The sequence below is a fragment of the Diabrotica virgifera genome, chromosome 4 (assembly GCF_917563875.1).
Source record: "Diabrotica virgifera virgifera chromosome 4, PGI_DIABVI_V3a".
NCBI lineage: Eukaryota > Metazoa > Arthropoda > Insecta > Coleoptera > Chrysomelidae > Diabrotica > Diabrotica virgifera.
In genome coordinates this window covers 119,313,923-119,326,427 of record NC_065446.1, presented here as the reverse complement: position 1 = coordinate 119,326,427, position 12,505 = coordinate 119,313,923, and the positions used below count along the sequence as shown (strand labels likewise).

General features: G+C 32.6%; 2 protein-coding genes across 2 annotated transcripts in view; both read right to left on the bottom strand.

The window, feature by feature from the left end:
* The window catches only part of LOC126883646 (uncharacterized), a 207,260-nt gene that overhangs the window by 76,489 nt on the left and 118,266 nt on the right, over positions 1–12,505 (bottom strand). The window lies entirely within an intron of this gene.
* LOC126883886 (uncharacterized) overlaps positions 1–12,505 on the bottom strand; it is a 58,767-nt gene that overhangs the window by 840 nt on the left and 45,422 nt on the right. The window contains exons 6-7 of the mRNA XM_050649587.1: positions 10,652–10,806; positions 6,119–6,522 (exon numbers count right to left, since the gene is read on the bottom strand). Coding sequence (XP_050505544.1) covers positions 6,119–6,522; positions 10,652–10,806 — 559 coding nt within the window. The remainder of the gene's footprint in view (positions 1–6,118; positions 6,523–10,651; positions 10,807–12,505) is intronic.

Sequence of the window (12,505 nt, the reverse complement as noted above, 5' to 3'; positions counted from 1 at the left end):
GAAGAAAATAAAAAATTGAATGCAATTCTCTCTTAAATAACTAAACTAATGGTAATTCAAAGTGAGTTATGGGTAATTAAATGTATATTTTTTTCGACGAGTACTCAAATCTAAATTGGCATTTTGCAAAATATACCTTTTAAACATTTGACAAAGCACTTCGGAATACCTATCAAATGAGCTCCAGAAGAAGTTAATAGCATCAAAATTAAGCAAGTTATGATGAAAATAAAAGAACCCTCTCGATTTTTTTTTAGGAAAAGGTGAAAAATAAACCGTGTGCCATTTCCACAAAAATTAAAATTTATAGTAATCCTCACATTCCTCACAAGAATTTTTTTATATTAGCATAAGTAATTATTTCAACAATTTTGACCGGTTTATAAGGCATAATTTTGAAAAAAGAGATATAATTTTAAAAAATCAGAATTTTTAAAATTATTGTATTTTTCATTTTCTTTTGATAATAACTCCAAAAATACTCAATATAGTAAAAAATAAATAAATATGTCATAAATATGTGTGACGTTAATGCCTCCTGGTCCCAATTAATTAAAACTCAGTTTATTTGATAACATTATATTTAAATCGAACTCATGGTGATTCAACCATAAGTTATTTACAATAAAGACGCGACCTATAGGGCTTTTCATCGATTGACATTTGTTTCGAGCTTCTGTCATGTGTCACATAATATTAATATATCTACGCCATACGTCTTTGTTTTGTATTATTGTATATCGAAACAAATGACTGAATACAGAAGCTCGAAACAAATGACTGTGAATGAAAAGCCCTATTATAACCGTGGCTACTTGCTAAATACAACAATAATCATAATCGCTTTCTCGCCCGAGTTAATGTTTTTAATACACCTATACAAACATGACAATCCAATGTTTCTCGCGGTTATTGAATCCAAGAACAGATACTACATCAAGTAATGACTTTGAGTGAGTTTTAAACATATTTTATACAAAATGTCCTACAGTAGAACCCCGCAAATCCGAACCCCGCAAATCCGAACTTTCGGCAAATCCGAACTTTCGGCAAATCCGAACCAACGGAAAGTGAAAAAAATTTTAAAAATTCAAAATAAAAATTTAAAAAGATGTTTATTATGTGAGAAAATAATTACGTAAGATGCTAGCTGCAGTATTAAACACTGAAACACTAATGGGTGAACACTAAAAGAGAATAAGAAAAGCTGACGATATATTCCTCTTTCCCTTTTACAAAATGTTTATGGTTACCTAATACTAACTATAGACCTTTTTACCGTTTACTAACTATAGACCGTTTTTTTTTCTAACTATAGACCTAACTATATGAAACCTAGATAAGGGATTCTGTAAGCTAACTGTAATCCTAATGCATACAAAATATAATCGCAAAATATTTACATTTTTCCTTATTTAAATAAACTGTCTTTTATAAAACTATCACTAATTCACGTACTTCCACGTCGTGTCTTTTCGTCTATTTTTCGTTCACTAATTCACTTCATCAAAACAGTGTCCACAGTGAATAAAATTGATTCTAACTTTTACATAGTCTTTAAGTGCATATAAGCCGTAAATACTCTAATTGTAGTAATAATAAAATCTCCAATCTAATACTTCCTAAGCTAAGCTAAATATTACCTAAACCTTCTATTAAGTGATATATATGTATAAAAAATTAACGTTACTTTACTAGTTCATCTTATTATTTCAGTCTTATTTTGATTTATTTATATTCGCCTTACTAACTTTAAAATAATGTACCTATAATAAATATTAACCTCTCTTAAACTTCACTTTTTTTGTGTCTCTTTGCTTACTCTCTACTAACACATTGTAAGATCTGTATATCCTTAATTCAAATACTTCCATTTTCCGCGAAATTTAACCTGAATTCATTAACTATATTTAAAATTTTTAAGTTATTTATAATTTACGTTACTTTAGAGATTTCAAAAAAAAATTAAGCTTAATTCTTAAATTTAATTGAATGATTAGCTACTTATTTGATTAGTATATTATTCTTAATTTTGCTTGTTTATTTTTACATTTCTGACAAATTTTTATGTCTCTTCATTCATTTTTCCCACATATTTTAATAAAAATTCTCTTTTTTTCTCTTCTTCTTCTTCTTCTTGTCTGGTACTACAACTATATATTTCTTCATTTTTCTTCATATAATAACACTTCTACCGTGTACATAATTCATCTTCAAATACATATTTCATATAACAATCATAATAATTAATACTAGCCACGAAACCTCTACGTTTTATCTAAATAAAAGTGGGTATAAATTCGTTGCATAGATCAAATTCTTCTACATATTTCATATAACAATCATTTGTCATTTATATCATAATCATTTCGTATAACCTCCTAATAATCACTTCATATACTAGCCACGAAACCTCTGCATTTTACCTAAATAAAAGCGGGTATACCTTCGTTGCATAGATCAAATTCTTCTACATATTTCACAACCTCATTCCCTTGCTTTGAATCCTTTGTTTAATCACGAAAAATCATGAATAAAATAGGTACCCTTCAAAACACAGAGTGGGTCTCTACTAAGCATTCAAGGTTCTATAAATCACTTAGTACCTTCCTAATTTGACAAGAGCAGTGGGTTTCTTATTGCCTTAAATTGCCTCATAATATTCAGCTTATAATAATGTTAGTTCTTCTTCTAATCTATATAGATCTTTTATATAGTTTGTCTTAAAGCTCTTATATCAACGTATGTCATCACTAATCATTATTTATTAAAAAAAATCATTTATATGTATATTATGTGTCACACAAAAACTTAATTCAGGTTCATATTATACAAAATTTAACACAAAATCGATGAAAATGTACCTATATACTCAATAAATATCAACAATAAAAACGACTGGATAATAAAAATTCAATAATAGTATACATATCCCACAAAAATTCAATAAAAATTTAATAACAGCATATGCAAAAGTTAGATAAAATATTCAAAAAGAGTTTATATCTCAAAATTCGATAGAAATTTTTGGAAAAATTCGATATTTCATAAAATATTCAAAAATAACCGTACTAAAAATCAAAATCGGATAGAGATTTTTCACATAAATTTAATAAAATTCAAAATTCAATAAAACTCTTGCTATCGGGTTCCAATGTTAAAATATTCAATATTCAATAATAATATAAAAAAAAACGAGGGAAGCATTTTTAATAAAGGTAGACTAAATTTCTTACTTACATTTTAACACTTGTGTCTTTTTCACTGGGTTTCCTGTTAGGTTCCTGGGCCCTGGTCCATTTCCGCCGTCTCCATTTCCAAGCTGGCGCCACTATCTTTGCTCCTTTCAGAAGACTTTCCTAGTCTGCAGGATTCGCCATATGATAAATATGTGTGATGTTAATGCCTTCTGGATCCAATTAATTAAAACTCAGTTTATTCGATAACATTATATTTAAATCGAACTCTCGGTGATTCAACCATAAGTTATTTACAATAAAGACGCGACCTATCATAACCGTGGCTACTTGCTAAATACAACAATAATCATAATCTCTTTCTCGTCCGAGTTAATGTTTATATACACCTTTAAATAATAACATACATGACAATCCAATGTTACTCGCAGTTATTGAATCCAAGAACAGATAGTATATCAAGTAATGACTTTGAGTGAGTTTTAAACATATGTTATACAGAATGTCCTATTTTATAGTACAACTTGACAAAGCACTTCGGAATACCTATCAAATGAGCTCCAGAAGAAGTTAATAGCATCAAAATTAAGCAAGTTATGATGAAAATAAAAGAACCCTCTTGATTTTTTTAGCAAAAGGTGAAAAATAAAACGTATGCCATTTCCACAAAAATTAAAATTTATACTAATCCTCACAAGAATTTCTTTATATTAGCATAAGTAATTATTTCAACAATTTTGACCGGTTAAGAAGGCATAATTTTGAAAAAAAAAGATATAATTTAAAAAAATCAGAATTTTTAAAATTATTGTATTTTTCATTTTATTTTGATAATAACTCCAAAAATACTCAATATAGTAAAAAATGATATATAACCAAATTTTAAGTTTTTTCTGCAACAAATAATTCACCTTTTTTACTATTTCTGTAGGGTAAAAAATAACCGAGATAGAAACGTTTAAAGCTTAAATTTTGCTGTGAGAACCATGTAACCGGGGCCATTGAACTTTTTAGTTTTAAAAAAGTAAGGGGTGCAAAAGATTAAGTTCAACGAGGTTTAATAGCCCTTAGAATTAACTTTCAAATGTTTTTTAGGTTAACCTGATATTTTAAAAATTAACAACGGAGGTATTTTAAAAAAACATTAACATTTTTGGAAAAATTTTTAAAAGATAAATTTTGATAAATTTTTGAGCATAAATTTTAATGCTATCGACTCGTTCGGGAGCTCATTTGATAGATAATTATTTCTACATACTTTGACAAATGTTTAATAAGTTTATGTTATAAAATGCATAATTTTTCCGTTATTTAAGGTTAAATACTTAGATTTGTATACTCACCGAAAAAATATACACTCAGTTACCTATAACTCACTTTTAGTTAACATTAAAAGGTTTTTATAGTAAGGAGTTTATTTCGTTTCTTATTAGCTTCAATTTTGGTAATAATAACTTTTTTGTAAACACTTATAGTTTTTGAGTTATTTGTGAAAAATCGATTAAAAACATGCATTTTTCCCACGAAAAATTAAAATTATTTATCTTTAATATCCCAAAAAGTTTTGATTTATTTTAATAACTTTATATAACAAATGCTGCTTACAATTTGTCCCTCTATCGAATTATGGGGTTACTCTAATAAAATAATTTTCACCTCCGAGAAGGGGTGGCATCCACTCCCAGGGTAAAAGCGTAAGTTGGCACCATGTCACCTTTGTTCCTTGATTTATTTATTTTATTTAGAGTATGGCTTAAGTACATCACAGAATATATTTAGATTTATGCATTATACAATGCATCACAAAGAGATGTCCAATTTTTTTATATATTCGATTGACCCTTCGGTTGCCATTACAAAGTCTATAGGGTCGCCTGTGTATGCTCTGCGTGGGCAGTCCTGAACAATGTGACTGATTGTCTGTCTTGCAGCGCCGCACTCACAAGAAGGCGAGGGGAGTTTACCCCATCTGTAGAGGGAGTCGGCGCATCTTCCACAGTTTTTTCGAATTCGATTAAGGGCTGTCCAAATCTTACATAGACGTTCAAATTCGCCAGGTTTCCCTATGATGTCCGGTAGACTATGGTAATGCGGGTCTGTCCTACTTTCCCAATCTTCTCTCCATCTGGTATTTAAGTCAAAGTTGGATTGCTGCAGCGCTTGAGCAGATTGTAGAGGAGGTAGCCTGGATCGGAGACGGTTTCCAAGAACATCGGGGATGTCGTTGTGGACTAGAAGCTGGCGACTGTCCATTATTTTGTTGTATTCTTTAACCAATGCATGTTCGCGGCGTATGTTGGGTGGTGCTATATTACTAAGGGTAGGTAGCCACATTGTAGGGGCGGGCTTAATTGTGCCTGTTATCATACGCATAGCACGGTTTAGTTGGGTGTCGACCAGGTGGGTATGCCTGCTATTTAGCCACACTGGAGCACAGTATTCTGCCACCGGATATATCAGGCCAAGAACAGAGAATCTTTATATTCTTGCGTGTTTTCAATTATAGTTAGATTTTAGAACAAGCCAGCTTGTTCAATGGGGACATTTTCTAGTATCCTGTGACTAATTCTGTTGAGGAGAAGCTTTTCTAATAGTTTATATACCATGCTGAGTACAGCTATGGGGCGGTAGTTCCTTGAGATATGCTCTAACCACTCACCAAATTGCTATTTAAAAAAAATGGGATGTGATGCGGGGCAGTAGGGGGTTACATTTTGAGGGCATGAATTTTGCATGAAAATTCGACCCCCTCCCAATAAAATTTTCCATGTTTTTTTAATTTTGAACAAACTCCTGATTTCTGGGTATCTGGGGGGGGGGTCAAATTTTCGTTGGAACACACTGTATATCTATTCACCATTAGTAGGTATTTATAGTGATATAAAATACAGAACTCTTATTTATAAATACAAAACACTTACTTGCAAGCATTCTTAGATTCATCATCCAATTTCCTACAAACTTCTAAATAACATAAAGGTGTTTGTGGAAATTTCAACGCGTTTTTTTGAGGTTTCGCAAATTTGAATTTTGTTTGATCTTTAGTTCTTTTCCGAGGAGCTTCATCCATGATCTTTATATTGGGTACTTCTTGCAGGCGCCCTTCTTCTTTAGTCTTATTGCAGGTAAGTTTTGGGTCCATTTTTTGACTGGCAGTTTTGACCTTAGCACCTAGTGAATATTGATCCATATTTATAAAACTTGTTTTGTTTTCGCCAGAATTTAATGGAATCGGAAGATAATTTTCATCTGTGGTAACGGTATTTTCACTGATTTTATGGCATATGGTTTCATCAGTATTATTTTCCCTTGAAGACGTTATTACCTATAATATACAGGGTGTTTCGTTAAGAATTGTCTATATCGTAACTGAAGAAACCTTAGCACAAAATACGAAGATTTAACCCAAAACTCTTAAAATAAAATATTGTTCCTTACCGAGATAAAAGAGTGTTTTTTTACAAATATACTAAAATGAATTTAGCACATTGCTTTAACACCTTCTAATTTTTTTGTTCAAACTTGACAAAGAGTTTGCACATGTTAGGATACTCTAAATTGTGTTAAAAGATAGTTTTTCGCCCCTTTTCCCCCTCACAATCTACGGTACTGTCGTAATAATCATTTATCCATGTTTTTTTGATTCCTTGTTACTTGCTATATAAATATAGTATTTTTACTACAAAAGCGATATTACGTAGGTCAAAATTTTTGACGTAAGAGAACTGTCAAAACATTAGAATGTGACTTTTCATTATCGTAGGTCAAAATTTTTGACGTAAGAGAACTGTCAAAACATTTATAATAAACATGGCAATAATGAAAAGTCACATTCTAATGTTTTGACAGTTCTCTTACGTCAAAAATTTTGACCTACGTAATATCGCTTTTGTAGTAAAAATACATATCATCCTTTCGTCTCATTGCGATAGAGTAAGTAGTTTTCAAGTTATTTGCGTTTAAAGATAATGGATTCCGTAAGACACGTATTTTAAACTACATACGTTCAATTAGATTGTTAAGTTTAAAATACATAATCTCATTGAATCCATTACATCAAAACGCAAATAACTTGAAAACTACTTGCTCTATCGTATTGAGACAAAACGATGATAGTTACGTAAAAAGTAAAGAAAAATAAAAAAAAATATGCTGAAATGATTAGCACGACAGTGGCGTAGATTGTGAGGGGGGAAAGGGGGCGAAAATGAAGTATATATCACTGCAACACGCCTCTGGTAAAAGCGGAAAATTATCTTTTAACAGTAGTTAAAGTATCCTAGCATGTGTAAACTGTGTGTCAAATTTGAACAAAAAATATTAAAACGTGCTTTAACAATGGGCTAAGGCTAAGATCATCTTGGAACATTTCTAATAAAACACTCTGTCTCTCGGTAAGGAAGAATATTTCATTTAAGTGTTTTAGTTTAAATCTTCGTATTTTGTGTTAAGATTTCTCAAGTTACGATATGGACAATTCTTAATGAAACACCCTGTGTAGACTGATGTAATTTAACCAATATTATATACAGACTAGGGTTGGATTAGATATTGCTCACTATAGGAAGCGATAAAATTGGCAACATTTTTTATGAGAATGAATTGCATTTCCACCGAAGGATGACGAATGACTGAAGATGAGAAGCGGGGGAGCAGTGTTGCCATAATAGAGAGATTTTGCACCTCTTATTTTGCAATTCCGTTATGGTTATCGTTATACTACGTCTGCGCAGTAGCGAATATAGGATCCGTTATCGTGATTAAACATAAGGGATTCCGTAATTTACGGAGGTTTAAAGTAGTGCTTATCGTTATCGTTATAGTAATGGTTAAATTGCTTTGTTGCCAGAATGTAAAAAAATAGTAAAATTACATTTACATAGATTCTAATTTTGATTACCTATAAATTAAAATATCAAAAACTGTTCAAGTATATGCTTAAAATTACAATAACGTTGTGAAGTGAGGTTATGTTTAAATAACGATAACGATGACACGAAAGACCTACTTGACAGGCTGCAAAAACTCTGCTTTTTAACGTTGCCGTAATCGTTATGCTTAATAAAGATAACCATAGCGGAGCCAAAATCAGCGGTTATTTTAAGAGGTGCAAAATCTCTCTATTATATTAGACCGACAACGCTCTATCATAGGGACATCCTAGATTCATAATTTTGATATAGCAACCTTCTTCCTATCTATACATGTTACCAAATGCGTAGTTTTTTTATTTAGTGTTTATTGGGCAATCTATTATAACATATAACAATAGGCACATTTTATCTGTAAAATCATGATATGAAGAGATTGTGATCAGCGCCACACATCTCTATATGGTTAATATTATATTACTGTATATACACATATTTAATAACTTAGCTATTGTAAAAATATTAATACAGTTGAGTCCGGGAATCTTTACGCGTGCGTAATTATTTAAAGCATACGAAATAAGTCGATGATAAGTCGGAAATGGTAATTACTACACGCAACAGCAAGTGACATTAAGTGACTTGCTGTTGCGTTTAGTAAATTTCAATTTCCGACTTATCATCGACTTATTTCGTATGCTTTAAATGATGACGCACAGGTAAAGATTCCCGGACTCAACTGTATCTGTGCGATAAATCTAAAGGTGTCTGTCTCTATAACCGTTTTGTTTCCTGACACCATTGTCTAACAAATTAATTGCAAGTGCAAGCACATTCGCGTGGCTTTCAAGACGCTTTCAACTCCACTATCACCTCACTAACGGTTTTCGTTTCCAGATCATTGTAAATATTCCTGTTAGTAACAAACTACTGAGCATCGATTATTGAACGTAACACCTTGGACTGGAATCTCTCACTTATGGATACATTCGACTTGCATGCTGTTTTCCAGGGCTGCAAACCATATGCCCAGATTGATTTGAATATTCTGTTGTAGACTAGTAGTTTATTTATTGTCGTGAGCTTAGACTTACGCCCTAGAAGCCAATAATGCTTATTAAATTTTATGCCCAGTTGTTTCCGTTTGTTCCATATATGGGTTCTCCAGGTTAATCCCCTGTCCAGGTGCATGCCCAGATATTTTACTTAGGTAACTGAGGGAATTACCTTATTATTTATTGTTACTCTAGGTGATTTACTGTGACTTTTGTAAAAATAATATGGTTTGACTTTTGTTCATTTAATTTAATTCTCCAATTTTGTGCTTATGTATTTATTTGATACTAGTCTCAATGACTAGTCTCTGGTATTTTACAGCAGCTTCGACAGGATTTTTGTGTACTGCTAGGATTGCAGTATCGTCCGCAAAGGTGGTGGTCGTTGTATCACGGTTTGTGGGTAAATCGGCTGTGTATACCAGATACAGTTGTGGTCTTAGAATGCTTCCTTACGGTACTTCTGATCTGATAAGATATAGTTTTGTAAATGTTGACTCAAACTTCAATCGAAAGTATCTTTCTGATAAATACGATTTCAGGAGTGTAAGTTATTTTTCTGGTAAGTTCTTTTTCAGTTTATACAACAATCCTTGAGGCCAAACTTTATCAAAAGCCTGGCTAACATCGAGGAATGCTGCTGAACAGTATCTTTTTTCTTCAAATGTTTTATTTATAACGTTGACCACTCTGTGAATTTGTTCGACGGTACCGTGCCCTTTGCTAAAGCCAAATTGGTGGTCGCGTATCATATTTCTGTCTGTTAGTATTTTAGAACTCTTTTCTCTATTATTTGTTCCATGATCTTAGACATTACTGGCACTAAACTAATTGGGCCTCATTTTGAGCTCATTGGAGCTCAACTTATGAACCTGTAGTCTCTTTTATTGAGTAGGATAATGTCTGCGTTATGCCACTGAGTTGGTGTTACTGCTTCCTGCAGACATCTGTTGGATAGTCTCGCAAAAACCTGTCATAATTTTTTTCCAGCCACTTACAAAGCATCTGTCACTATTTCATCGCCTCCGGAGAACTTATTGTTTTTCACTTCTTTCACTGACCTTCGCACTTCATTGGGTGTTATGTCTAGTAAAATCTCGGATCCCTGATACAACACACTGTTGTTTTTTGTATAGTTGGCTATAAAACCTCTCTATAGTATTTTTATCTCAACTCTTTCAGGGGCGACGGTACCCACAACGTAACACAAAATAATTGACTGAAATGGGCAGTGTTACAAATTTCGTACCGCATTTACAGATATCTTCTTTAGTCCTGCCCGCTTAGGGTAAAATTTGCTGTAGCATTTCTGCCCCTTAAAGAATTAAATGTTAAAGCATCTTAAAATAATCTTTAATAACCTTATAACAAAACTGACCAACTATATCATTTAACACTTCTTTTTCTAAAACAATAAAAACATAAAGTTATTTATGGTATATAATGCATAATAGGTTAGGGGGTAATATTTATCCTAAAGTACGACATACACCACTCAACTTTAGTGAAACAACAACTATATACCTACTTTTTCAAGGATGTCTTCTAATAGGCATCTCATTTCTTGAATGTTATTTTTTGATTTGTATTCCTGATTATTCGTTTCTAATTTAACAACATTTTCAAGAATTTGTTCTAGCACGTACTTTACTTCATTTTGGGATGATGATGATCTTAAAGGCACTAGAACATATAAAAAATATAAAATAATCTAAAACTGTCAAGGCAATTTTTTGAAATGAACACTAATGCTTGTCCGAGCACCAAAACACATAAATATAAATGAATCAAAACGAAACCGTCTATTTTTTTTGGTTTCACACTATACTCGGTGCAGAGTACAATATTATAGCGGTTTATGTGGATAAACTGCTGATGGTTTAGTGGAATAGATTCCCAGCATCGTCCGATGGCATGGATATGCCTCAGGTTCACAGTTTACTTTAATCGTTATCGACTCACTTCATATTTCCTCGTTAGAGATCGTAAAGGCATACGTTGGTAGAATATTTAAATATATTTAGCAACCAGTCAGTGCGTTTTGATTCAATTCAGTCTTCTTACAAGGCCTCTTTGATAACAAAATAACTTAGAAACACGTATCAGAAGATGTTAAGAGACTCGAATTGAATCAAAACCAAACCGTCTATTTTTATATAAATATAAAGAAATCCAAAAGGATCTAGACAAATTTTGTAAAATGAAAACTAATGCTTGTAAAAAAGTCACTAAATGGTAATGAAATATTGACTAATATCTCTAGGGCTTTAGCAATCGATGGCACTCGATCTAACAATGATACTACCATGTTGATAAATCAAATGCAAATTATTTTTAAGGCCTAAGCAGTTTATCTTTGAAATTAGCTATCTTCATTAATTTTCCTTATTGTCTGTGCTTCTTTTGTGTAGGTAATGGTAAGTTTGATAATAGTTTGGTGTATCAGTAGCATGCAAAACATGCCTTATTTGCTAGATTACTAGATCTTCGCGTTACGCCATTTACGTGTCATTCAAAGCTGAGTTTAAACCGGTTCAAACATGCACCAGCTAAATTCCCAATCTTTTGGAATACAGATAAGAGATAACATTTAAAGTCCTACGCCTATGACAAGACTTACGAGATACAAGCTATTAACGAACCTTAGACCCTGACGTCATCAGCAGCAAGCAATAAACAAGAACGATTCTAAAGCCCTAAATATTGATTTTAGCAAAAAATTAAAGAGATCAAAATTATTTTATAAACTATAATTTTCTCCATTTTTGTTTGTACAATTATGTCGTAAAGTTAATAAACGAGATACAATTCAATCATTATGCTTCCCCCTTCCAATATTTTCCACCTTAACTCGGAAAATATCGAACACATGAAAAAATTTGTAAGAAAGGAATTATAAGAAATCGCATTTGAAATAATTTCAGCCCTTACCCTTTTTGTTGAACAGTTAAAAATGACGGAGATATTTTTTTTGGGAGGTGGGAATCTTCTAAAGACCATCTGGGAAGGTATTTCAGGTGCGTCGGATTCAGTCCGTCCTATCTCTGCTTTGCCGGGCCGCCTACCGACTAAACCCACCCCCTCTTTCTCCAGCCGACGGGTCTGGAACCGCTCTTAGCGAGCATATCTGCCCCGTCGACCTTACTGATAGCTCCCCTCCGGCACTCCCAGGGCGCCATCCAAACCAAAATGGAACCAACCGAAGAATGCCAGTTAACAGTTACGAGCAACTCCAGTCATTCATGCTTTCATCTATGCACGCTTTCTCATTCACCCATTCATTCTGATATTAAGTTGGGGCAGTCTGTGTAGGTCGGATGTAAAAGGTCCTTCCCCACCGACTGCCCCACAACGATACAGACAAATATAACATGAAACGAAG